The sequence below is a fragment of the Syzygium oleosum genome, unplaced genomic scaffold, assembly GCF_021117445.2.
Source record: "Syzygium oleosum isolate NSW1041296 unplaced genomic scaffold, Sole_v2.1 Sole_v2.09, whole genome shotgun sequence".
Lineage (NCBI taxonomy): Eukaryota > Viridiplantae > Streptophyta > Magnoliopsida > Myrtales > Myrtaceae > Syzygium > Syzygium oleosum.
In genome coordinates, this window is record NW_026607493.1 from 11,011,963 (window position 1) to 11,038,233 (window position 26,271).

Sequence of the window (26,271 nt, forward strand, 5' to 3'; positions counted from 1 at the left end):
AAATCACGAGACCCCCATGAAGATGACAAACCTTCTTAGCACTCATTATGCGTCTCTCCCTGCCAGAGCTTCCATTCCCCGGACATCGTTAAAGCGCCGGTGGGATCGACCGGGGTCGTAATAATCTGTCTCTTCATCCTGATCAAGCAAATATTTGAGTCTCCTAGAAAATCAGATTCAAATGGATCAAAGCCGAACACATAGTTCGAACTAAGGCCCTAAACATAGTTCACCGGAACGGGCACAGCGGAGCTGGTCTCTGGGTGTGACCCAACTTGGGTCTCAGTATCCAACCAGGGGCCATTATTGGGACAAATTTTGGCCCGTTTATTTTACGAAAAATAAATAATTTAAATTTTTTTTTTAATATGATTTCTTATATCATTCGACATAATTAGCCAACTGCATTTCCATATCGATAAAAATTTATATATAAATATTTTTATGTTCAACAACAAAAACATTTTTTGCATGTTCGTTTTTGGAAGTGATATAAACATATGATTTAAGTTTTTTAATGGACAATTACATATGATTGAAATTTAAAACGATTTTTCATTTTAAAAAAAATTTAAAGTTGCTCCAAACAAGTTAAAAATATAATTATTTATGGAGCAACGGAAGAAATTCTTATCCCGGCTTCGCTCATAAATAATAGCAGTCGTAGTTATGCCAAGTCATTTAAATAAAAATAAACGAATTTCCTCTCAGAAATACTTGAAAACAATCTAAAGATAAAAAGAATGACTTACAATAGTACATTAAAAATTAATGATCTACTCTCTTTCTAGCATTTCATAAATAAATAAAGAAAACAAGTTTCAAAAACATGATTAATACTTCCTAGACTTATTAACAAAATCCAAAATAAAAAGACCAAACATTATTTAAAACCATATCGGTCCTTGCACAAAACACTGCGGACTTTACACAATTGGAGATGGAAAATCTCCAAGTTCTTACATACTTATTGATTTCCAAACATTGCAATCAGTGACCGCCCAAACAGATTTACAAGTTCTAGAAAATCAAGAAAAGGGGTCATCACGATAAGGCAAAACGCATATTTCAGAACCACCAAGATTAAAGCGTTGCCGGAGAATCTAAAGCTCTCTCAAGACTTTAGAAGCCTTCACTCATACATCTCATCATCTTCTTCAATTTCTTCGATCTTCATCTTCTTCACCGCCTGCGCAGCATCACTTCTCGGCCCGTTTGGAATTTCGATCAGCAAGTCCGACTTCTGCCCGGTGGTGGCATTCACGAATCCTCCATTCTTCTCCACACGGTACGCGAGATCTTGCCCATTGGGCCCCGCGTCGATGTAGACGTTCGAGTTCTCGTCTATCTCCTCCCTCACGAGCATCCTCGAGAGCTCGGTCACCACCTTCTTCTCAAGCCACCTCCTGATTGGCCGAGCACCGTAAACCTGTGATGGAATGACACAAAGTCAGCAATGTGATTCCCGACAGACCCACAAAGTAGAGAGCCGGACAACTACATACTGAAAACCTACCGGATCATAACTCTCTGCTAGAACTAAGTCCAAAGCCGCATCGGTGACAGCCAAAGCAATGCCTCTTTCAGCCAACCTACTCGCAACATCCTTCATCTGTAGTCTAGCCACCTTCCTCAGTTGTTCATGGGAGAGAGGATCAAACACTACAATCTCATCAAGCCGATTCAGCAACTCTGGCCTAAAGTGCCTCCTCACCTGTTCCATTGAAAAGATATTTCAGGTTTCCTATTATGACCCGAGGAAGAATTAGATTGCTGGACAGATTAATAAAGTGAAAATTGATGCCTTACCTCCTGCATGACTCGATCACGGGCAACTTGCATCGAGCATTTGCCCATCAGGCCTGATAGAAGGTGCTCTGCTCCAAGGTTCGAGGTCATGATGATTACAGTATTCCTAAAGTCAACCGTTCGGCCTTGGCCATCAGTTAATCTGCCATCATCAAGAACCTGGAGGAGTGTATTGAAAACAGCTATGTGCGCTTTCTCCACTTCATCGAATAACACAACACTGTAAGGTCGTCTCCTCACTGCCTCGGTTAGTTGTCCACCTTCTTCGTGTCCAACATAGCTATAAATTACAACAGAGAAGACAAGGATCAGATTCTGCCACAAACATTTGCAGCGAGCATGTTATACAAAGCGGAATCATAAATCAACATACTAACCCAGGAGGTGCACCAATTAATCTGGACACAGAATGCTGCTCCATGTACTCCGACATATCAATTCGGATTAGAAGATTTTCGTCATCAAAGAGCTGCTCGGCAAGGGCCTTGGCAAGCTCGGTCTTGCCAACACCGGTTGGACCCAAGAATAAGAATGACCCGGTTGGTTGTTGTGGCCTCCCTAACCCAGCTCTCGACCTCAATACAGCCTCTGCAACAGCGCTGACTGCTTGATCTTGCCCCACAACTCTCTGATGCAGCCTTTCAGCCAGTCCAACTAACCTCTCTTTCTCGTTCTGGCCGAGCCTCGTGACAGGAATGCCAGTCCAGCGGCTCACAACCTCGGCAATATGTTCTGGTCCAACAGTCTCGGTCAACATTAAGTTCTCCTCCGTATTTCCTTCCAGCTGTGCAATGGCTGCTTCCACTTCTTGAATTGCACCATATCGCAAGTCTGCAGCTCTTGCCAGATCATACCTTCTTTCAGCCTCTTGCAATGCGATCAAGAGCTCTTCCCGTTTCTGCTTAAGTCGCCGGATTTCATCAATCCTTTCTTTTTCTTTTCTATACTTCATCAGCAGTGGCTGAAGCTTGTCCCTCAAGTCATCCAACTCTTTACGAACCTACAAGTAAATGAAATGTCAGAACAAATATCAAAATACAGATTTCAATAAGCAGAATAAGCATAAGAAACTTTCTCTGCGGATTCTTCACACTTACCTCAATAAGGCGAGCTTTACTGGCTTTATCCTTCTCTTTTTCTAATGCATGAAGTTCAATTTCTAGTTGCATTCTTTTCCTCTCCAGATTATCGATCTCTTCTGGCTGGCTGTCTAGTTGAACCCTCACATTTGCACAAGCTTCATCAACTAAATCAATTGCTTTGTCGGGCAAATGACGACCTGCATGGTAATAAACCAAAATAGTCAGTTACCTTCACGATAGATAGAGAACTTTCAAAACTGCTAAATCGACTTAGGTGCAAAAATTACCAGTTATGTATCTACTAGACAGCTGTGCAGCAACAATGAGAGCCCGATCTTGAATTCGAACACCATGGTGCCCTTCGTACCTCTCCTTCAATCCTCTCAAGATACTTATGGTATCAGGCACACTAGGTTCTGCCACATAAACCTGCTGGAACCTTCTTTCAAATGCCGCATCTTTCTCTACATATTTCCTATATTCCTCGAGTGTCGTAGCCCCAATACATCGCAGTTGTCCTCGGGCAAGCATGGGTTTAAACAAATTGGCCGCATCCATGGATCCTTCGGTACGCCCAGCACCGAGAACAAGATGAATTTCATCAATAAATAGGATCACTTTGCCTTCAGCCTCCTCAACCTCTTTCAAGACTGCCTTCAGTCGCTCCTCAAATTCTCCTCTATATTTCGCCCCGGCTACCAAAGCACCCATATCCAACGCAATAAGCCTAACATCCGTAAGGTTGCTAGGCACGTCACCTTTCACTATTCTCTGAGCCAGACCTTCCACAACGGCAGTTTTGCCCACGCCTGGCTCTCCAATAAGAACTGGATTGTTCTTAGTCCTTCTTGATAGGATCCTTACAACCCTTCTTATCTCCTCATCCCGCCCAATAACCGGGTCAAGCTTACCAGCCTGCTCCACTAAATCCCTTCCATATGTCTTCAATGCTTGGAAGTTGGTGTCACCAGAAGCGCTCTCCACCTTCTTCCCTTCTTTCCCACGGAGCTTCTCGAGCTCCGATTTCACTCTTGCAGTAGCAACCCCTGCTTCCTTAAGCAGATCCCCAATTTGTGAATCCTCAAGAAGGCCAATTATCAATTGATCAACAGCCAAGTGGCTGTCCCCACGAGACTTTTGAGCAGCTTGGGCACGCCTAATTGCTTTTATTAGGCTAGTGCTTGCAGGGATCTCATCAGGAGGCGGGCTCTGACAAGGAAGCTTCTTCAAAGCTTGGTTAAACACTCTCTCCGCCGCTTTCGCCGCTTCTTCACCCCCAACATTGCTCATCGCTTGGCTGAAAATTCCAGCTGGATCTGAGATTAGAGCCACGGCAAGATGGAGAGGAGTAAATTGCGCATGACCGGCACTCATGGCCAGCTCATGGGCTGCAGCAAGACCCTCATTCGTCTTGTGGGTGAACTTGTCAGGATTCATAGTGCCTCCTTATTCCTGCACACACAGAGCAATTACAACCGTCAATCAATCTATCGCTACTCACGCAAGCAACATCCACATTGTGCAATCACCAGTGTCACACCGGTCTCCCTCTAATAAGACTCTAGCAAATGATCAAACCCAATTCCCAATCCAATCATCATCATCACCATCATAGACCACTGTTTCTAGAAACCTCTCTACAGGATTTGCTACCCAAAACACTGACACATGACACCACCGAACAGCGGCGATGACATGAGGATCACCGTCGCCATGAACAAAACCTAGACGCCCAACCAATCACATAAGTCCTAAACGAACGACTTCCGAAACTAAGCAGAGGTATCTGCATGGACGAGATGAAACCAAAAAAAACCCACAATTTCTGCCCGCGACAGACAACAAAATCCACGCTCAAACTCAGGACAACGTCGCCCCCGCTACAATAGCGAAAGGAACAGAGATGAGACGAAAACGCACCTCAAAAAACAGACAAGAAAACTGGATCAGTAACCGCTCTCGGACACGAGCGAAGCTCCAATGAATCGACCGTCCGCTTGCTCCGCTTCCGGATATTGATCTGCTCCTCCTCTCAAGCAGCAGCTGATGATTCTCGCACTCTCTCCCTCTCTCTGTTGAGTTGCTCTGTTGTTTCGCGAGATTGTCTAGCGTTGTGTGCGTTTGTTGGTGTGTGTGGGAGAGAGGAGAGGCTCTTGTAGCCCTTTTTGTAAGCGGGAAGAGAGACGAGGGACGAGAGGCGTCTAGAATCGACGGCCACGTGGCGCTGGAAACTACTAGATCCTGCTTCTGCCTTCGGCTTCCTTCCTTGAAAAACCGACACACCCCTCCTTACACGTCGGACAACTCGCGCGAGTCGCGCCGAGTCGCGACGGTCGCGAGTGGGCTTGGGGGGTGGCGAATTGTTGTCGTTTTTCCCGAATCGGGTCGTTTGGTGTAGGAAAGAGGATCCTGGCGTCGCCTCGAGCTTACGCCCTACTCGCCGCCTGCTGGAGCGTGAACTGCACATCCTCCTCCTCAACCGTAGGATCGGATCGGCTTGGAAAAAAGACAAAATCATTTTCTCCCCGCCCTTTTTTCGGCCAGAATCTTTTAAAATTCCACTTGTTTTTCATAGTTAATAAAAAGGAAAATGGCACAAATAATCCATAAACTTTAGATTAATGTAAAATATAATCTCCGAGTTTTTATTTGTTTAATATAATCATTGAAGTTTAGCATGATGTTCAATGTTATGTTGAACATTTTCATATAGTTCGGGGACAACATTAAATATGTACCAAAATTCTAGAAACTACATAAAATAAATTAAAATTTTAGGGACTACATTGAATATTAGACTGAAGTTTAAGAATTATATTTAATAAATTTAAAATTTTAGAGACCACATTATACATTTTGCCAAAGTTCAAAAATTATTAGTATCATTTTCTTTTGATAAAATTGCAACAAGCCTGATTCCCACATATGAGGCACATGGATTTATGGAAGGATTAATTAGATTTTTTGTAATACTCCCACGATTAGCTGATTTCCATATATGTAAAATAAGATTCTTATTATATCTACTGAATTCTCTTTCAAGCAAGGAATTTCTCTAAAGAAAAGGAATGAAATCTTTTTTATCATTTACTTCGAAAACTATTTAAAATCATGATGGCTATTTTTCGATTCTTCATCAAAGCAATGACGAGCAATGTCTAAATGGGAAAACCTTTGAGAAAAATATGTTCGCCAGTGAGTATTTTTCGTTTTGACTTGCGATTTTTATTTTGATTGCTTAAGATTTGACTTTTATTTAATATTGAGCTTGCAAAATCCGTAAAATTTCATAAATGTTAACACTAATGGTTAATTAAAATTGGATAGCACTATTTCCACTCCTTATATGACTAAATTCACCACATTTACACGAAAAAGAAAAAAATAACCATCGATCATTCAATTGCAAAGTGATGGCCCCATTCCTCCTTTTTTTTATTTTTTCTATTTCCATTTAGGATATAATTGCCATAATTAAGCACTTTGTATGATTTGTATTTTAGTGTATTAAAGATTTTTTTTAGTGTACTCCTAGATATTTGTATAACATTTTACATGCTCTGTGTAAAAGGGACAAATTCTTTGATATAATAAACAACTTCAAAGTTTCTTTTTCATCGTTGCTTTATAGTAACTTATCTATTCTTTGTCTCTCTTATCTTTTTTTTTTGTCGAATTGTCTCTCTTATCTCAAAAGATCACTTTCTGGGTGAATTTATTATTTTTAATTTCATTAGTCTATAATATATAAAAAGTCTCTTTATTAACTACATTAAAGAATTTATCTTTTTTTCCTTACTACTGGCGAGATATGTTTACACAAAGCATGTAAAACGTTATAGATATATCTAGGATAAACTAAAAATATTATACTCAATAAGACATCATTATATCTTTTCACAAACACTCCGTAGATGATATTAAGTTTTGTTCATCCAAAATAACGAGATTTTACTGACATTTTACAGAAATTTCTTATTTTATGCAATTTTTTATTTAATTAAATTTAATCTTTAAAGTTTCACGGTAGAGAATGTAATTGTTATTTTATTTTGGAAAATCTTCAAAGAATATCCTTCTTGCTTCGTCCGATCATCCCATTACACATATAACAAGACTGATAAGAAGGGATTTCAATGTGATACGCAGAACAAAAGTGAAAATTTATAAACAAATGATTGTGCTAAAAAATTGTCTATGCTAAATTATTTTATAGATTCTACTCAATAATTTATACATAAATTTCATTGTCGAAGTAGAAAAAAACTAGGTTTCTTGGAAATTTCTCTTTTCGACAAACTAATTTTATGAAAGATAATTCTATCGGTTCAAAAAATACAGAGCCTTCTAATATACATGGAATTTGGTTTTTTTTGGTGACTAAATCCTGTATAGAAACACAAAATCTATAAAGAGGAAAACCACTTTAAATTGTAATTAAATGATTGAGGGAAATTTTACATTTTTAGTAAAAATTGAGTGGATTTTATCATATAAAGGGTGTAAATAGCACAGCCCATTGAAATAATGTGCTGATTTTCTTTTTCTTTCTAAGAAAACATAAATCCAACTCTTTCTTGTTAAAACAAACAGCTATCCGTCCTTATACCGAGAGAATACCTGGCAAATGCTCTTATTTTATTTAACATAGTTTAATTGATTATTGGTTTTTGAGATGGGCCACCAAGAAGCACAGGCAGCCCGAATCCTACTACTGCTCCTGCCCTATTTGCCGGGCTTATCAGCAACGTCCAGTGCCTGCCTCCTCTTTTCTATTTTTATATTCCATCTTCCACTACGATTCTAACACGTGCAGGACAGAATATTATATTAGCAACTGCTAAAAATCAACAAGATCCATACTTATCTTATGATGGTGTCGGAGCAAATTGACTAAGATCAACTGCCTGAATTTAAGCCCTAAAACATTTTAGAATAGCATGTGCCAGTGCAGTACACCTCCACACATCATTGAAGAAGGGTCTACTAAATCTTAAAACTGCTCCTCAGGACACAACCAGAAAACACCAACACCTAAGGCAGTAATACTGTGGCGGTACCAATTTTTGTGCGCGACTTCGTTGTCAACCTATTCCTCTTCAGAATCATAAACGACTGCCATCCGGCGATGGAGGGCGGCCTTCCGTGGCAGAGACTCCTCGTCTGACTCAATCTCCTTGCGCTTATGACCAGAACCGTAATCTCTCCCTTTCCGCCTTGGCTCCTGAAAGGGGGGGGGGGGGGGTATTATAAGCACAAAATAAGATTAGAGTAGAGATACTTCATTATGGTAGTCAAACTAGCAAGGGGATGAAAAAAAGTGTCTCCAATTTCAACAGCATAATGAGCTATTTAATATCCGACAGCCACTGTACGTGGAGGAACATTTGAAAGAGGTTGCGTGTACTTGATAACCATGAGAAAAACCAGAAGTAAAGAAGACCTCATACCTCCACCTCTTCCCCCTCCTCAGATGCTCCATTAACTTCAGCTTCCTCTTCCTCAGGTTCGGCTTCTTCTTCCTCGTCCTCCTCATATTCTTGTTCAGGAACTTCAGCTCTTCTGCGAGGGGGAGACCTCTCGTCCTCCTCCCCATAACTTTCATATTCAGACTCTTCTCGTTCACTCTCTGAGAACGCCACTGGCCGCCTTGAAGATTTAACAGCAGGTGCGGAAGACTTGCGAGGGGCTTCTTTTTGTCCCTGGAAAATTTATTTCATTTGGATAATCATATAAGGATGCACAAGTAAATCTAGAAGCAGAAAAGCACAAAACCCCCATAAAAATGACAAACCTTCTTAGCGCTCATTATGCGTCGCTCTGCCTGAGCTTCCATTTCAAGGTCATCCTCGAAGCGACGGCGGGATCGACGAGAGTCGTAATAATCTGTTTCTTCTTCCTGATTTAGCGAGATATTTGAGTCTCCTAAATCAGATTCAAATAGATAAAAGCCTAATACATAGGTAACTAAGGCCCTAAACATTGTTGACCGGGACATCACTGTGCAGCAAGGGGAGATCATCTCTGAAACTGACCCAATTTAGGTCTGCATTTTCCAAACAAGACCTCTTTCTTTGTCAGCAGTACAATTTTAGACAGTCGGATTGGATTGAAAAGATACTGACGGTGATGAAACTGGCCCTTTACTATTTTCCACTTTTAAACTATTATGTGAATAAGATAATGGCATTTTAGACACCAATAAGTACTTTGTCCTTTGTCAATTACCAGTTTAACATCAACAAAGCAGCAAGGTGATACACCCCCGAGGGAGAAAAAACTAAAAGAAGTAGCAAGTACCAAAAGTACACACCTCATCAAGAGCATCCTCTAAGAAACCAGGCGAAAGCTGGCGCCTCCGGTCCACAGCAGGGGCATACTTCTTATTCACCTTTTCCTTCTTCCGGTTAAGAAGTAAATTAGCTCTAATACTTTGATTTGCAGCCTGCGATAGAGAGAAGTCAAATTAAAACTTTATCCCTCACAACAGAAAGCTATCAACAGTTCAACCAATTACCTTTTCTTTCTCCTCCTTTTCTCTCTCTGGATCAATGTCTGTTATGCAATTTTTAACCTTATAGACCTTCTTATGACGTGAGTCAACAAGAGCAGTCAATAATCGGTGAGAATTTGATGTTAATGAAGATGGCATGAATCTCATCTTTCTCAAAATTCTTCCTTGTGATTGAAGAAATCCCTGAGGCCATTGCACAAGAAATTGCACCAATTAGTCTTCAAGAAATTGACTCGCCAAAAATAAGAACATGAAACATATTGAAGACACATGATCAGGAATTTGATAGAAATGTAAACTTCCGCGAAAGGTCCCAAAGATTGACCATTAAACAATAAACCATCTCACAGTTCAACAAATAGCGATACATTGTCAAGCACGACATGGGCAATCAGGTTGAGAAATTAATGTTAAAGCTGAAAATCAGTGGCATGGTGTCTGATAAGAACTTGACTACCAATGACCCTGAGGTACCTGAGACACTATATTCCTTTACACTGTTCTCATTAAGTTACAGGTATACAATCAATATTCACATACTACTCCGGATAATCAAGCTTTATGACTGTCAAGAGCAGGAAAAATTTCCATACACGAGATCGTCAGATATAACTATTAGCATTTCTTCTCGACAAATGCCAACCAATATCTAAATATGGAATATACAAATCCAAACGCTGAGTTTGGGAGTGTGGGGGTGCATTGCATGGGGATGGAAAGGGATATCAAATTTCCCTCCATTCTCGCTAACAAATAATTAAAAAAATTTCTCCATTTTCCACCCAAATTTTCATCACCCCCTTTGTCTCCCAAACAGTGGGAAAGGGTCCATTCTTTTTTTAAAAACGGTTATCAGGCAGGGTAGAGGACCGTAAAGGGATGCTTTCCCCATGACCTAAAAGGTTAAATATTAAAACACAAATCGATCCACAGCTTTATTCATTTTGGACTGTTACCAAACAAGCCAAAAGTTTTTCAGTAAAGAATCTAGATGACAATTGGCAAACAAATAGAATGCTTTCGAAATGATGTATAATAACCATATGTAAAAGGATAGAGTCAACAGTAAAAAAGTAAGGCGTTAATAGATCTCCTTCAAGAAAAATACGGCACATTCACATTAGAATTTCCAAGATACTCTGCCCCACGGTCCTTCTGACTATTAATAAAGTCATCAACTAAAATCATTGCCCATCTTAACCTTGTTGGCCACATGATGTCTCAGAAAGCTCGCAAGTGTTGGAGCCTACACCAAGATATGAGGTACCCCGCTGATACTCCCTCTATTACAATGGTTATTTTCTTCTAATCCAAATCAAAGATGTATTCCTGCCTTTCACGTCTTTTCACTAACGTACACCAAGAACACGACTGACAGCAGTGGAAGAGGCCGCACATTTTAAACGCTGCTCATGCAGGTAACGTCAACTTGACCACTTCAAAGAAATCTTAGATATTTATTTGTCCAAAAAAGAAAACGGTCCAAGTTCAAACAATCTCAAGTATTCTCCCAGATCATAAAGTCATCAGAAGTCACCTTTCCATGCCTCAGGAATAGATGTGATTGGTCATGTTGTGCATTTTGCACTGATATGTCAAGAACTTCATTTCCTATCAATAACTGTAAGCTGTCATCTGACCATCGCACAAAGCGAGCATTGCTTTGATACTGCAAGGAAAGATTGGAAATATATAACGAGATTGGAGAATATGCTGACACATTGATCATATCCATGTTTTCTTCTGTAAATTGAATTGTAGTGAAAATACTATTGGAAATTATAATCAAAGCAAAAGTCTTGATGGACAAAAGACAAAGATCTCTGCAGTGCGAGAATTGGTAGATTTGTACTTTCTGCCGATATACAATTCCATTTATTAAACTCATAACCCTTCCAACACATAATGCAAAGTAAACACGGAGGTCGAAGCAGATTGTGTAACTACGGAAATCACAACTCAACGCTGACAGCTTTTACCACTTAATAGAAGGTGAACTGCATCTTCAATTGCATCTTTGCTCTCCAACATTTATTTGTTCAATGGTCCAGGAGAACTTAAACCACATGATGCAGAGATCTACATTAATCTACATTTTCATCCAAAAAAAAACATATGCATCTTTTCTCAATGCATAGAGAATGCCTGATCTGAACCCTTCAAAGCACAACAATACGTTCATCAAAACAGAATTTCCATTTTCAGAAAGTCAAATCGTAGTCAACTTCACACATTTAACAGAATCCATGTGAGATAAAAATCGGCAGCCACACCTTATGGACAGCCAAAGTGACAATACAATCAGGCAATGCCTTGAAAGGCCAGATTTTAACCGTATTTAAGCATAATTTTTATAGCTTTTTGCCTTTTCTAACTATGAGATCCTCAATTCAACTACTTATTCCATCAACATCATGAATCTAATATCTTGATGCAGCGCCTCAGTTGCATCTAGATAGGAGCAAATCAAATGGGACCGAAGGTGCCATCTTCTACAGCTTGATAGAACTTTGGAAATTGCTGTCAGTGATATCCACATTTAACTTACTACAAAGAACTGAATCAAGCCAAAACTTATTGACATTATGTCGAAAATTTCCACACACATCCACAAAGGCGTTTGTGCCAGAACATGCCGTGGTTTCCCCATAATATTCACAACTAAGCAAAAGAGTAAACAAACATTGAGGTAAGGGATTGCGCACTCACAGATGCAGTGCCACCTGGATTTCTAACTGTTCTCCAACGCACAATGTTATTTTCCAAGCGAATGCGTTTCTTAGATCCAGATTCATCTGTCACAAATGTATCCTCTTCAACGTATGTCTTTGGATCAAAAGGTTTAGGATCAATGCCCATGATATTTGATACTTTGATCATGTTCATCTGCAAATAAAACACAAAGTATCGATCTACGGATGCCCAAAAAATGTATACATATATGCAGTAAATGGTAGAGCATACTATTATTTATCATATTTGTAAGCAGCACCAAGCTTCCGCTAAGAGAGAATAACACATCAAGCAGCTTGCAGCTTCCGAGAAAAATAAAATCAAAGCAGTGACACTCAAAATTATGCTCATTCTCATGATCCTCAATGAATAAGTACCACCCAGAACAAGAAGAGTGGGTCTATCAATATTCTGGCAAAATATGTAACTACAAATCTGCAAGAAGAGATCTCAATGTAATTTTCTTTGTCCATCATTATCTGCTGCTTCCCATACTCATGAGGTCGGCACAAGAAAATGGACCAACTACCATAAGATGCAACTGACTTGTTGATTCAATGAGCCTGTTACTTGTCAGATGCTAGATAAATATACTTAAGAGAGATAAACCTTCTCTGGATGAGCCGGTGGTGGGCGTAAAGGAATCTCCAGCACCAAAGGGGGACCAAGGGGCTTCTCCTTCACTTTAGCATCAATATTGTCCTCTTCCGACTCATATCTAGCATCTTCATCAGGTACCATGTCTTCGGGTCTGAGACCCCTCCCATAGCTCCCGTCTTCCAATGGTGACCTCTATGATGAAGGGCAAAATAATCAGCCCACAAGCCATGCGAAAGAATCATGTATGTTGAACAGCAAAGGATAAAGCTTGGAAACCAAATACAATTTCGAATGGCTCACATTTGTGTCCTCCTCAATCTCATTTTGGACAACATAACCTGCCTCCTCCTCATCATCAGAATCACCAAACACATCACGTATCTCTGGGGCCGAACTTGCAGGGAGATTTTCATCCTTGTCCTCATCTGGCGGCTTACTGGATTAATCGAAATTCCAATAAAGCTTAGTGCGGATTATCGTAACCACAATGTATGTAATAAAATAATCGAGAAATTTTTGCACTTTTCATTCAGTAAAGCCAGCTCAAGAAAAAAAAATTAAATCGTGAAAAAGATGGGAGGACACACTACTTCAAGTAGAAATATGCTCCAGAAATGAGAACACTTCATTTATCTTTAGCACGTTAAAAAGGGGTGAGAAAAAGAGCCAAAAGAGAGACAAACTCTTCATCAGAGAAAGAGGGGAATAGGTAGTGCTACACAAAAATGAACCTTCATATTTACAATAGTAAAAGGTGGAGGAACAGAAGCCCACAGTTGGAAGCATGACAGTAACTAATATAACAGAAGACCCTGCTTCCTCAGAAATATTAACAGGAATTTTCACTTTACAGCCGCCTTGCTTGATGAAAAATGCTCGACAGTGAGAGACAATGGATTTTCTTATAATAATATTAACATTCTCTCTAATTAAGAGAGGAAGAAGGTGGTTGCATGGTTCGGAGGATCTGCAACTATAGTGATTATTCAAAAAAAAAAAAAAGGAACCCAATTACCTCGGACTTCTGGCCTGATCAACTTCTTCATCTTCATCGTCAAGATAATGATGTTCCTCGGACCTCTCCGATGCACTTTCAATTACATCCCTTCTCCTGCTTGTCACCACTCTTTGACCATATTCTTCCTTTTCGTCGCTGTCTGTCTCCTTCCTTCCACTTTCTTCCCTCTCACCGGCTATAACTTCCTCCGAACTTTGATCTCTCTCGCCTTCACTTTCTCCTGGATGAGGATCAACATCGCGCAGATCACCTTCACTCTCCACATCAACCTCTCCGTGGCCCTCGACATCAATTTCTCCCTCACCTTCAGGCTCAAGCCCTCCCTCTGCTTCATCCTACAGACAACGTCATAGCGAGAGTTGATATATGCATATAGCACTAACGCTAATGCTTTCAGAAGTTGGTTAAGCGGCGTGAGAACGAAAGCAATGCAGATGACCAGTAGCTGAAATGACTTCCTAACACCCTCCTTGCTTGTAATTAACCAAAAGTCTCCCGTGCACTTATGCGATACGAAATTAAACAACTAGACTCCGTGTTCCCGACCGTCCACTCTTACGTCTATCGCAATCCTCAGCTTTTTTATGTTTATTCATTACCTTCTCTGTACTCCTTGCACAGTAACAATGTTTGCCGATTACAAAAGACCATGCATTAGATAAGTGACTATAGCATATGACTGCCCTAGTGCGCATTTGCCGAAAAAGGACTTCGTATCACACCGCGACTCATACGATCTTCGAACCACACGTCGCAATCGAAACGACCCGGTACGCAATAAACTCAAAACCCTAGGACCTCCGAAAATCCACGAGGGCAACAACAAGCAGTAAAGCCTTCCGATCGCCGCCGAGACGGATCGCCGGACGCTCGGGAGCGCATTCGATCTCGCGTCTCGTCCCGATTCCCGCGAACGAGCGCGAATTGCGCGGCCGGAGACGGAAGAAGAAGCGGGAGAGGAATCGATCTTGGACTTACGGAGAGGTAATCCGGCTCCGGTGGCTGAGGGTTCGATTCGTGCTCGGAATCGATCTCTTCCTCCTCCTCCTCTTCGGACTGATCGCCGAACAGGTTCTGCATCATCTGATGCCTCTTCTCCTCGCCCCCCATCTCTCTCTCTCTCGCTACTGGGAGGAGTGACGGAGCTTCGCTGTCGCTCGAATCGCCCTTCCAAATCACGAACGTTGGCGACGAAGCAGAGGTTGTCGAATGGCGTGCGTGCGTGCGTGCATATATATATAAAAGCAAAACAGACAATTATCTGAATTTTTCTATTTCTTCCGGATATAATAAGGCCAACCAGAAAATTGTATTTACTTCTCATTTCTTCTAATGTATTAAGTCGAAATGAACCATTACCTCGCATCCTTAATTACTCTTCCTCTCCTTTTCTCGCACATGCCTATTTCATAGATAATTAAATGCCCGCTCACCTTTTTTACTTAAAAGGTTATTACTACGAAAAACTCTAAAGTGGTATATATATCATAAATTTACCCTCCATTAATTTTCGTTAAATTTTATTAACACTTGGTAGTTGACGGGTGTATCCGTTTGGAATTTTATCCTCTATTTGTTATAGATGTACCAGTTTATGATTTTTCATGGTATTAATCAAATTTAATGGAAACTAGTTGAGAATAAATCTATCGCAAATGTACCAGTTTAAGGTTTTTGATAATCAAAAAATTAGTTTGAGGTAAATTTCTTACAAGTATGCCAGTTTAGGGTTTTTCGTGATATTAACCCATAAAAGTTTAACCCCCTTTTTCTTCCCGGAGCAGACCAGTCACTTCACGAGAAAATCCTTACTTTGTATTACTTTTATTACTCTTTATTTTATTTTTTTATTCAAACACTCTTTTTTTTCTTATTTTACTAATATTGAAATTGAATACTAGGTATGTAGAATATTGAGTCTATTTTATAGAATTCAAAATAGATTTTATTTATAAAGTGGTGATTCAATAAACGATTTAGTAATGCGAATGGAATTTTAAAGATAGGGAAAATCTTTCAGGTCCAGTCAGACCCAATTCCTTGCTCACTTTCTTTTTATGCGAATCGCGCAATTATTTATGTGTGCACGTTGCGCTAGCCTTAACCCCAGCAGCACTGTAGCACGATTAGAGCAAAGTGATGTAAATTTTTCACTTTCACCATTGCGGTCTCACTTTCACCATTGCGCTTGAGGCTCGTGAAAGTGGTCAATCATCTCTTCGTGGTTTGGCAACCCCATCAGCCCCCCTCTCTGCTCTCTTTTAGACTTTAGTCAACATTTAGTCTCTCTACTTACCATTATTTTCAACGTGGTCATTAAAACTATAATTTATCAATCAAATCCTTCAACTTATAGAATATTTCAATCAAGCCTTACCATCGTTGATTGCGGTGCATCGAAACCGTGCTTTAGTTGGAGTGTCGTCGCGGAATGATTAATGAAAATTTCCCTTATTTTTGTTATTTGTATTAATATTTCTGCAGTTTACTCGGCCAAACTGATTAACTATTATCACTCCAATTTTTTTCACATGAAACTTTTGAACAGATACATCAACTTAATTTTGTTTGATTTCGACACATATAGACGATTCATAGATTCCACGAGTTCAATAACTTGCTACACAAGTTTCAAGTTCGAGGGCTGCACTAGAAAAAAAGAACGCGAGTTTAGAGATGAAACGCGTACTTGCTCCTTATTGGAAGGACCAAATCGACCTTAAGATGCATGTTGTCACGTGCCGACAAGTTCAACAATCTAAGACTCCTCGAAGCCCAAATTTCGCGGTCCTATCTAATAGGAACAAATATGTACACAGGATTGGATTTTCATTTCATTAGCAGGCGCTTATGATAGTAGTTACCAAAATTTAAATGCAACTTGCACATTTTAGCGACTTTGTGCCGATTAATGTTAGCAACGCTGTTATTGCTAATGCTTTTGTGAGTGTAATTTCACAATTTACAATCGTGCAAGATTCTTATAAATATGAGAACTTATTTTTCAATTATGATTGGATAAATGACACAAACAGTCTTTAAACTTTGGCTCACTGTGCAATATGATCCACGAACTTTTAATTTATTCAATGTGATTACTGAACTTTAACCCCAATGTGTATTGTGGTCCTTGAATTTTCGGTATATATTCAATTTAGTTCCTCAACTATATGAAAATATTCAATGTAGTCATTCCATTAATTCAAGTTTAGGAACCACATTGAACGTTTTCATACAATCCAGGAACTACATTGAACATGTACTAAAAGGTTCATGGACCACATTGAATATGTACCAAAAGTCCACGGATCACATTGAACAAATAAAAATGTTTAATGTGATCATTGAACTTTAACATAATGTGTATTGTGGTCCTTGAACTTTCGATACACATTCAATTTAATTCCTCAACTATATGAAAATGTTGAATGTGGTTATTCCATTAATTCAAGTTTAGGAACCACATTGAATGTTTTCATACAATTCAGGGACTACATTAAACATGTACCAAAAGTCTAATGACCATATTGAACAAATTAAAAGTTCAAGAATTACGTTCAATATTAGGCTAAAGTTTATAGACTAAATCGAATAAATTAAAAATTTAAACACATTATATATTGAACTAAAGTTCATAGACTATTTGCGTCGTTATCCCGTTACGATATCACCGGAGCCAACTTTGAAATGCACAAGATACCGCGTCGCCTAAAGAAGAGCTGCGCCCGTAGCTATCGTTCGGTGTGGAAATAGGCGGGTCCCCTTTTTTTCACTATTGCCAAAACAGCCGATAGCGTCGTAGGAGGGAGCGAGAGAGAGAGAGAGACGTGCTTCCTTTTTCCTCTCTCCTTTTTCCTTTTCTTTTTTCTTTTTTCGGGCGCTGTAATAAAACTTAAAAAAAAAAAAACCAAACACGCTTCCGGTTTTATTACAGCGGGGGATGTGGCCATCGGAAAATTCGCCTTTTTCCCCCCCTTTTCTCTCTCTTTTTTTTTTTGGGGGTGGGGGGGTGTCTGGTCCGGGCGTTAGCTTCGGCTCCTCTTACATGCCCGAGGTCCGTACTCCCCGGACCTGGCTTCCGAACCCGGACCCGAGCCGCGCGCCTCAGGTTCGGAGGCAATTTCGCTCACTTTCACTTACTTCATCTCCAGCTCTCGCTTCCCTTCCCTTTCTCTCTCTAAAGTCCCCGAGCTCTCCTTCTGTCGGTCTTCTTCTTCTTCTTCTACCTCTGGCCACTCCTCGACTCGCGAACTCGCGTACTCGCGACTCAGCCGACTCAGTCGGACCCGCCCCGTGCTCCCCGTCCGAGCGGCTCCCCTCCGCAAACCCTAATTCCCCCCCCCGCGGGCGTCGAATCTTGCTCGGATTCTGAAGCGCGAGGCCGAGCTCAGGTACTTCGGCTGGTCCCCCCTCGGTTCGTGTTCCTTTTTTTTGGATTCCGTAGGATGTTGTCGAGCTGTAATTGCGCCGGCGGGAGCTTCCGGTTTCAATTTTCGGGGCGCCATTTCGAGCGAGAGTGAGATTGTCCCGAGTTCGGGAGTCTCTGGTTCGTGAATTGAAGATGAGAGCGAAGCTTTGCTCGGTAGTCGTTATCTGTTGCTTCGATTCCGGGGAGCGAAGCCGTGGAGCGGGGCCGAAAGGTTTGGTGTTTGCCGTCTTAATTCGGCGGCGCGGGGTGTGCAATATGTTGTTCTAGCGGTGAACGAGGTTGTGCGTGAGTTGAGCTGTTGAATCGTAGTTGTTCCTGCTCGCTCATCGGGCAGCGGAACGATTTTAGCTACTTCGAGTTGGGTTTCTTCGGGTTCATGCAAGGAGAGAGGTCCTCCCTCTGTGTCTGAAGCTTTTGGAGATTTTTGGTGCTCAATGGGTCCATAGTTTGATAAGTCCGTGAGTGCCTGGAGCTATGAGTTTATGCCTCTTTCCGTCTGTCTATCAGCTGCCCCTTTCTTGCTCGTGTCTTCTCGTATACGTGCCATGTCCCAAGTTTTGCCTTTCCTCGTGCTCCTGAATTTGCAGCTTGATCTGGCTTTTAGATGTCCTGCTTCGTGTGCTAGCAGAAAAAAAGATGTCCTCTCTCTGTCTCTCTGTCTCTGTCTCTGTCTCCCTCTCGCTCATATACTCATTCCATGCTTTTATGGCCATTTTATCCATAAACTAGTTTAGCAGCAAAAAGTGGCCAGTTGGAACCCTTCGTTTTTATCTGCTCCAGTTACTTTGGTGAAGTTTCAACCACGCGACCTTCTGGCCCGTCGATTTCGTTTCAGAGCTTTTGCTGTTGGTTTTATTCAACATGCAATAGATACGGGGAGCGAAGAGAGTACAGTTCATTATCTGTGGCTCGTTTGTGGTTGTGTCTATACTGCTCTGTTGTTGTCATGACTTATTCTGGCCACGAATTGCTACATTGGTGTTTGTTCGTGTAATGTACTGTTTGTCTACAGGATCAGAGTTTGACGGGTGGGGATATGATCGTCAGAGACGAGCTCCGCTTACTTAAAAGAAGTTTACATTTGGTGGTTAATCCGGAGAATCCACAATCCATCCGATTCTGTGCTTGGTGATCCTTTTGTATAAACTATCCTGTTAAATCGCTGTGGTTGGTTCATCTATGCCTGGCAACGGAGTTGGAGACAGGGATAACCATTTTTTTGGCCAAGAAAGCTTATCCCAAGGTCACAGTCGCTTGGATGTTGTTGACCGGACCTGGCCTGGCTTAAGCAATAATTTGTTGGTTGGTAGCCAAAGACAAAGTGGATTTCCTTTTATTCCTGACCTAAAGAACTACAGTGTGCATCAATCAGGTAGCGGGGCTTCAAATATCATTAGAGCCGTTTCTTTTCTCTTAAATGAGTTCCCTTTTACAATTGGATGTGCCCATGCTTCTCTTTGCGATCCCTTCCCGTTCAAGGATCCCATAATTTGAAAATTTGTATGTCTTATGATTTTATTTGTACATCCGTTGGTTAAAAATGCATAAATTGACTGCCCTTTCTTTTGTGGTTCTGGCAGATATTGATGCACGGCACGGGAGTCCCTTCCATATGACACATGGCTTGAGCTTTGGGCAAACAAATATGCAGCCTGAGTTGTCTGGAAGCCAGTTCCACAGCCTACAAACATCGTTCAATGGCTATATACAAGGGCATCAATTCTTTCCAGCTGCCCAGAATGAAGCAAATTTTTTGGGCATGGATACTGAATCAGATCAGCATAGTTTGGGATCTAAAGGCTTTCCTTTTCTTGATTCACAGCGGGTGAGAGGCATGGATCTCCATAAACGCGATCCTGTAAAGTCACTAAATGTTGAAGCTCCTGTCAGTTTTCATTTTTCGACCCGTCAAGAACAAATGGGTGGTCAGCATCTTTCAGCTATGCAATCTTTTCATGAGCAGCAGAACAGTATCAGTGACATGCAGCTGCTGCAGCAACAAGTGATGCTTAAGCAATTACAAGATGTTCAAAGGCAGATGCTACAGCAACAAGAAAATTGGAACAAGAGTTCCGCAAGTCAATTGTCAGCAATGGCGAAACCGGCCTTGGCAAGCCATCCATCGATGCAACTTAATGGTATTCCTGTAAATGATGCGTCTAGCTACTCATGGCAATCGGGGCTCACAGAAAATACCAGTTGGGTGCCGCGTGGTGCCTCTCCAGTTCTGCAGGGATCCTCTGGCGGTCTTGTCCTTTCTCCTGAACAAGTTCAGCGGCCTCATGTGATGGGATTGGTACCCCAACAGGTTGACCAATCTATTTATGAAGTTTCTCACTCCGGGTCCAAAGAAAATCTGAGTCAAATCTCTCAAATGGAAATTGATGACATTGCTTTGCAGCAGATAGCTTCTAATGTACATTCATATCCAGGTAGCCTATACTCATCATTACCAGATCAGGGTAGTGTCCAGGATGTACATTTGTTTTCTAAGCAGTTTGAGGATGTAGGTCACGGCTTAAGTAGTGGGTTTAACTTAGGAACCTCTCAGCAAGTGAACTCCCCACAAGGCAATGTATCACTAGAGGAGTTTGATGGCAGCCAAGAGTTTGCTCATTTATCGGAAGCACCACAAGGAAAAACATCATCATCAGTTGCGTCTTCACAGAGTGTTGGTACATTAGATCCAACTGAAGAGAGGATTTTGTTTGGTGCTGATGACAGTGTTTGGGGTGCCTTCGGTGGAGGAACCGGTATACTTGCAGGAAACTATAGTATGGGTGATGGTACAGGATCTCTCTCTGGATTCCCTTCTGTGCAAAGTGGTAGTTGGAGTGCACTTATGCAATCTGCATTGGCAGAAACTTCCAGTGATAATCAAATAGTTCAGGAAGAGTGGAGTGGTCTCAGTGTTCAGAGTGCTCAACCTTCAATTAGTAATCAGAAGCCTCTTTCAGAGAATGAAAGCGCCAGACAACAATTAGCTTGGGGTGATGATACCTTGCACACTTCCTTGTTAAGTTCAAGATCTGTGCAGTTGGCCGATAATGTCGTGAAGAGTGGCGGTTTCCCTAGTGTTTCAGGTTTTCAGCAATCAGATCTAAGGGCCCTTCATGGACAAAATGAGAATGTGAAAACTGCTTCTTCTGGGAGATCTGAGATTCTGCAAGCTGATTCTCCTAGAATTATTCATGATTTTTCGGATGGAAACAGGTGGTTAGAGCGGAGCCATCTGCAAAGGAATTCTTCAGAAGGTAGTCAAATTTGTGGGAATATTGCTAACTCTTCAGATGCTGAAGGAAAGAGGATAATGGGCGGATCTTGGAGTGTTCAACAGAGCATGTCTTCATCAATTCCTGGGGATCAACAGAATAACAGAACAAGTTGCTGGAATGTGATCGAGTCCGCAATGCCTGGTGACTATGCAGTTTCTAATAATTATAGTAGGAACACACTTCTATCTTTTCAGAATGTCAGTCATAACAGAAGCTTACATGAACAAGTTAGTCATGAAGTTGCTGTTTCTAATGCTGACTCAGTTCCCACTGATGGATTAGAGCATGCCAAGTTGATTGATAGGCAAAATTCCACTTTAAGTAATGCTTCTATATCAACTTTGACCACCAGAAGATCCCAGGGAGAAAGTATTCAACCGCTTCCAAGGACTCATGGTTTTGATTTCTGGAGGCCTGTTGATTCTTCAATGAACACCAAAGAAAGTGAGGTTCAGGGGAGTAATCGCAACAATATGGACAGAAGTGTTCAAACAATGCAGTCATTGGGAATCAACAGAATGTACGAGAGAGAAAACTTAAATGGAAAGGAGAATTTAGCTAGTGGATTTCATTTGAATGCATCCCTTCATAGGCCCACTGGTATCTTTCGAGAACATGAGTGGTCAAATGCTGATGAGCTTGGAAATTTGAGAGAGAGCAAACAAAATCTATTTGGTCAGGGTGCTCAGAAGCCTACTGGTATTCATAAGTTTCAGTACCATCCTATGGGTAATCTGAATGTAGACATGGAATCCCCTTATGGAGCCAATCACTTTTCACTTTCTAGAGCTATGCCTCAGCAGGTCTCCGGAGCAATTAGAAGCCCTGGTCAAGGGCATATTGCCAGTTCAAATACTGTTGTTCAGACTGATAAGAGCAGTGCAGGAATGGAAAAGGTGATGACCATGTGTAAACTTATTTTAAGAATACCGACCTTTTCTCATGATCTTTCAAATCCTTAAATAACAATAAGGCCTGTAAATTTTACCGTTGTTCCTAAACTGGTTGTTCCATGGTTTCAGGTTGATGTGAAAGGCGCAGAGGCAACTCTACCAGGAATATTGGTTACGTCTAATAATTTATCCTCTCTTCAAAGATCTCTTGTTTCACCGCCTTCGAATGAAAATGCTCTGTCAAGGTAGCCCAAATATATTTATGACTTGCTAGTGCTGTAGATCAGTGTCACCATGATTCCTTCAGCTGATGCTGCCTTGCTTGTTGAGAATTTGTCATTGATCTTTGATGTGGAGAGGGAATACTAGGCACTTTGTTAGTCAACTATCGTTAGATGTTGCTTTATTCTTGCCCCCTGGTAATAAAATAGGCAAGTTGAGTAAAGGGCTTTCCAGTAGTTCTTGTGATTTGACAATCAAGCATTTCATGGTGCTATTTTTGAAACTTATTTCCTTTCCTGACAATATGACTTACATGAGTTGCTATGATGTACTTTCTGCAGTCAAAAGATGCTTGAGCATCTTCACAAGGTGGATCAATCAAGGGAGCATGGTGCTGCATCGCATTTGAGCTCATCTGACCTGAACGAAACAAATGAAGCAGAAAATTCTGATGGATCAATTAGTCAAGCACAGCGAAACCAATATCCCCAAACAGCATCCTCGTGGTTTGAGCAATACAGAACCCTAAAAAACAGTCAGGTCATGCAAGTGTATGATGCAAGGCAGATGGCTAATGTGAAGGCTATGCAACAGCCAGTTATTGCTCAAAAGCCTGCTGATGGTCTGCAACATCCCAATTTAGTGGCTCAAGTTCATTCTGCCTTTCTTGCTGGCCCACTTAGTAATATCTGCAGTAGTACAACTCCAGCAGGTGAACACATGTCTTTACATCATTCATCACCTCCAAATGCTATGCCTCCAAAGTTGCTTGTGAAACCAAAGAAACGTAAAAGTACCATTTCTGGACCTCTGGCTTGGCATAAGGAAGTAGCGGAGGGTGCTAGAAGGCTTCACGACCCGAGGTTTGATGCTGTCCCCTTTCTTTATCGCTTGGTATTTTTGACAATATAATATTCCCTCTTGTAGGAAGAGGGGGAAAATGACCAGGGAAAAATGCGTAAATTGGCTGGTTGTTTAGTTGTTAGTGCATGTATGGTAGTATATTCATGTCAGTTTCTAGACTTGACTGGTAAATTATTTCAACGATTCTGTATAATATGCTGAGCTCTGTGCAGTATGGCAGAAGAAGAATGGGCTGCAGCTACCAATATGCTGGTTGAGAAGGTGGGAACACTTGAACAGCCTCGTTACATTTTTCTCTCCGGTTATTCTTTTTTGTGCTTTTATTAATCTTTTTTTTCCTCTCTTGTGGTTCTTTGCTTTCCTCTAGGTTGGCCATGAAAGTGACCCGAATGAACTTGTTCTGCCAGCCCATACACCCAAACGAAGACTATTATTGACCACACAACTGATGCAACTGCTTTTTCAGCCTCCGCCTGCAGCATTTCTCACTGCAGATTCTAGTTCTCGTTACGAGGATATTGCTTATTCTGTTGGTAGGCTAACGCTGGGGAACACATGCAGCATCATCTCTTGCCCAAACAGTGAGAAAACGTACGTTTGCATCTAGCTAATTCATTGTTTGGACAATGCATCTACCGTAGTTGGAAGTTTCGTTGCAGTTTGCTGTCGTTGAACTTTGCTGAAGGATTTAAGACTTAAGTTTGCAGATTTCTGGGTATGTCATGCCTCAAATGTTTTCATTCTTTTTTGTAACATACCAGCCTGTCCAGAATGCCTGAATCGGAGAGGACTGATGACGGCTCCTTTTCAAAGTCTGTTGACGAGTTGGTTGGTAGGATAAAGAACCTGGAGACTGAATTGTCAAGGTATCTTCCACCCATCCATCAATCTCACCTGTAAAGTTTCTCATTTGACAGTGAATCCTTCGCTCTGATCGTCAATCTCTGCCTTAGGTCTCTACTCCACCTATTGACCTGAATTATTTGCTTTTCGCCATCCTCCATTGAACAGATTGGGCAAGAGAGTTTCCATGGTCGACCTGAGGGTGGAATGCCAAGATCTGGAGAGGTTCTCTGTCATCAATCGTTTTGCCAAGTTTCACTGCCGGGGACAGGCCACCAATGGAACCGGGACCTCGTCCTCCGACAGTGGTGCTGGTGCTCAGAAAGTCTTGGTTCAGAGATACGTCACCGCGCTTCCTATGCCTAAGAGCATCCCCGACGGAGTACAGTGTCTCACACTTTGATCCATAACCAGTGGAATGTTCACATTTTGTTGGTCAATGCGCAGTGTCCTTTGCTTCCTGACAAATCCTACACGAGGGCAGCGGCATTGGACCGGATAGAATCACAACAACGAATGTTAGGGCCAGTCTTGTAAAGTTAATCCTAGGCATTTTAGATAAATAGTGTTTCGTGCGTGCCGCCGGCTTGCTTTTCGTCGCCTAACCACCTACCTGATTGGCGAAAAAACTTATATTATATGATAAACTGACCTTAGAACCGTTGCGGTCAGAATCGATGTTAAATACAAGGATCATTCAAAGTCGGTAGCGAAGAACCAACCACTGTGGGGGGGGCGAAACCAGCATCGGACTAACCGGTCGTGTTTTTCCTTTGTGGTCCTGACCAGCAAGTACAATACGATCTTCCCGGACAGTGACCTCCATTGTCTTTGTCCGTTGCGACTTTGCGAGCTCCCGCCAAATAAAAGAACGATGGGGGGCCAATTCGTCTCATTGAATCTGCCAAATGATTATATGCTGCGAAAAGGTTGCAGGTTTTTCCATACCATATGCTTTTTTGTCCGAGACTCCACGTGTGCCGTTTCTTCTTTCCTCAAAATCCACGTCCGGAACAGATCCACGTGTGTCGTTGTCATTACGTTGCAATTTTCACTCGATCCCTGAACAGGAAAGTAGCATACAAAGAGTTTATTAAAAGTATTCGCGCTTTTTGCGTTGTCCACTCCCCGCAGCACATCGCAAAGTTTTGACCTTTTGTGGGGAATCTTTCTTTCTTTGTCCTCGTGTTTTTCTAACATTTTCTGTCTTCCCTCCTCGGTGAAGATTTGCAGAATCGCGGAGGCTAAGACTTGGTCCGAAGGTATCATGCTCCAAAGTTCTTGCGAATTGAAAAATGAAAAATGGCATTTCAAATTTTTTATTCTATATTATAGCCTATTATGGGGGAGAAAGATTGGCATTCGGGGTGATTCGGTTTATGGGGTCCATGCTAGTAAATAATACTCCATTTCTATGCTTATTTCGTTTCATCGATTTGGTTAAGTTTTTTTTCTGCAGGGGAGTGGGCATGGAAATGGTAGCAAGGGACAATGGTGGGTATATCCCATTTCGTTATATGATCTTAGTCTAAATCTGAAATTAAGTAAAACATATAAAGTGAAATGACTACGTCCACTTTCTTCTGTGATAATCAACAACTTCATCCACTTATTCGAAATCACTAGATAAGAAAATACGGTCTTATTTTGTATGAAGTGATCATCGACCTCGTTCACCTCCCTTAATAACTACAAACATTTTTTTCTTTTCATACAAAGCAATCTCGCTTCGTGCATGTGCATGGTGCGCACCTTACCTTCAATATACACACATTTGAAAAGATATCCATATATCAAACATTGGAGGTAATATTATATGATACAAATTAAGATATGAAGTGACCAGGAAGCTATTTTGAGTAAATAATTTTCGAGCGCATGAAATGTCCCACTAGTCTCATGGATGTGCAGCCCAAACCTGAACGCGTTTGCAACTTGGGTTATGGAAGAAGGAGAAGAAGGAACCGACTCAAGACTAAAGTCAAGGTG

General features: G+C 41.3%; 3 protein-coding genes across 3 annotated transcripts; 1 reads left to right on the forward strand and 2 right to left on the reverse strand.

Moving 5' to 3' along the window:
• Nucleotides 1-868: 868 nt before the first annotated feature.
• On the reverse strand, nt 869-5,032 carry LOC115694084 (chaperone protein ClpB1). The gene is made up of 7 exons (XM_030621211.2): nt 4,812-5,032; nt 3,179-4,343; nt 2,907-3,088; nt 2,187-2,809; nt 1,810-2,089; nt 1,517-1,714; nt 869-1,429 (listed from the first exon to the last, which is right to left on the reverse strand). The coding sequence occupies exons 2-7, from the start codon at nt 4,326-4,328 to the stop codon at nt 1,133-1,135; spliced, it is 2,730 nt and encodes a 909-aa protein (XP_030477071.2). The 5' UTR covers nt 4,329-4,343; nt 4,812-5,032; the 3' UTR covers nt 869-1,132.
• A 2,655-nt stretch (nt 5,033-7,687) lies between these two features.
• On the reverse strand, nt 7,688-14,972 carry LOC115694093 (protein LEO1 homolog). Its single transcript, XM_030621222.2, has 11 exons — nt 14,735-14,972; nt 13,754-14,091; nt 13,039-13,174; nt 12,748-12,930; nt 12,115-12,291; nt 10,943-11,074; nt 9,409-9,588; nt 9,205-9,336; nt 8,686-8,790; nt 8,342-8,593; nt 7,688-8,115 (listed from the first exon to the last, which is right to left on the reverse strand). Exons 1-11 carry the CDS (start codon nt 14,864-14,866, stop codon nt 7,981-7,983), a joined length of 1,902 nt encoding a protein of 633 aa, XP_030477082.2. The 5' UTR covers nt 14,867-14,972; the 3' UTR covers nt 7,688-7,980.
• A 2,956-nt stretch (nt 14,973-17,928) lies between these two features.
• Nucleotides 17,929-24,999, forward strand: LOC115692520 (uncharacterized). The gene is made up of 9 exons (XM_030619399.2): nt 17,929-18,147; nt 19,198-19,557; nt 19,766-22,356; nt 22,483-22,598; nt 22,917-23,438; nt 23,652-23,700; nt 23,807-24,030; nt 24,201-24,305; nt 24,451-24,999. The coding sequence occupies exons 2-9, from the start codon at nt 19,365-19,367 to the stop codon at nt 24,683-24,685; spliced, it is 4,035 nt and encodes a 1,344-aa protein (XP_030475259.2). The 5' UTR covers nt 17,929-18,147; nt 19,198-19,364; the 3' UTR covers nt 24,686-24,999.
• Nucleotides 25,000-26,271: the final 1,272 nt, after the last annotated feature.

Bases quoted from the DNA above. Each gene is read 5' to 3' on its own strand.
- LOC115694084 (XM_030621211.2), bottom strand. From the start codon at position 4,328: ATGAATCCTGACAAGTTCACCCACAAGACGAATGAGGGTCTTGCTGCA. The intron at 1,715-1,809 runs GTAAGGCATCAA...TCAATGGAACAG, and splicing joins GTGATCGAGTCATGCAGGAG to GTGAGGAGGCACTTTAGGCC. The intron at 1,430-1,516 runs GTAGGTTTTCAG...ATTCCATCACAG, and splicing joins TAGCAGAGAGTTATGATCCG to GTTTACGGTGCTCGGCCAAT.
- LOC115694093 (XM_030621222.2), bottom strand. From the start codon at position 14,866: ATGGGGGGCGAGGAGAAGAGGCATCAGATGATGCAGAACCTGTTCGGC. The intron at 13,175-13,753 runs GTAATTGGGTTC...CGATTAATCCAG, and splicing joins GATCAGGCCAGAAGTCCGAG to TAAGCCGCCAGATGAGGACA. The intron at 12,931-13,038 runs GTGAGCCATTCG...CCTTCATCATAG, and splicing joins AGATTGAGGAGGACACAAAT to AGGTCACCATTGGAAGACGG.
- LOC115692520 (XM_030619399.2), top strand. From the start codon at position 19,365: ATGCCTGGCAACGGAGTTGGAGACAGGGATAACCATTTTTTTGGCCAA. The intron at 23,439-23,651 runs GTTTGATGCTGT...AGCTCTGTGCAG, and splicing joins AGAAGGCTTCACGACCCGAG to TATGGCAGAAGAAGAATGGG. The intron at 24,031-24,200 runs GTACGTTTGCAT...GTAACATACCAG, and splicing joins TGCCCAAACAGTGAGAAAAC to CCTGTCCAGAATGCCTGAAT.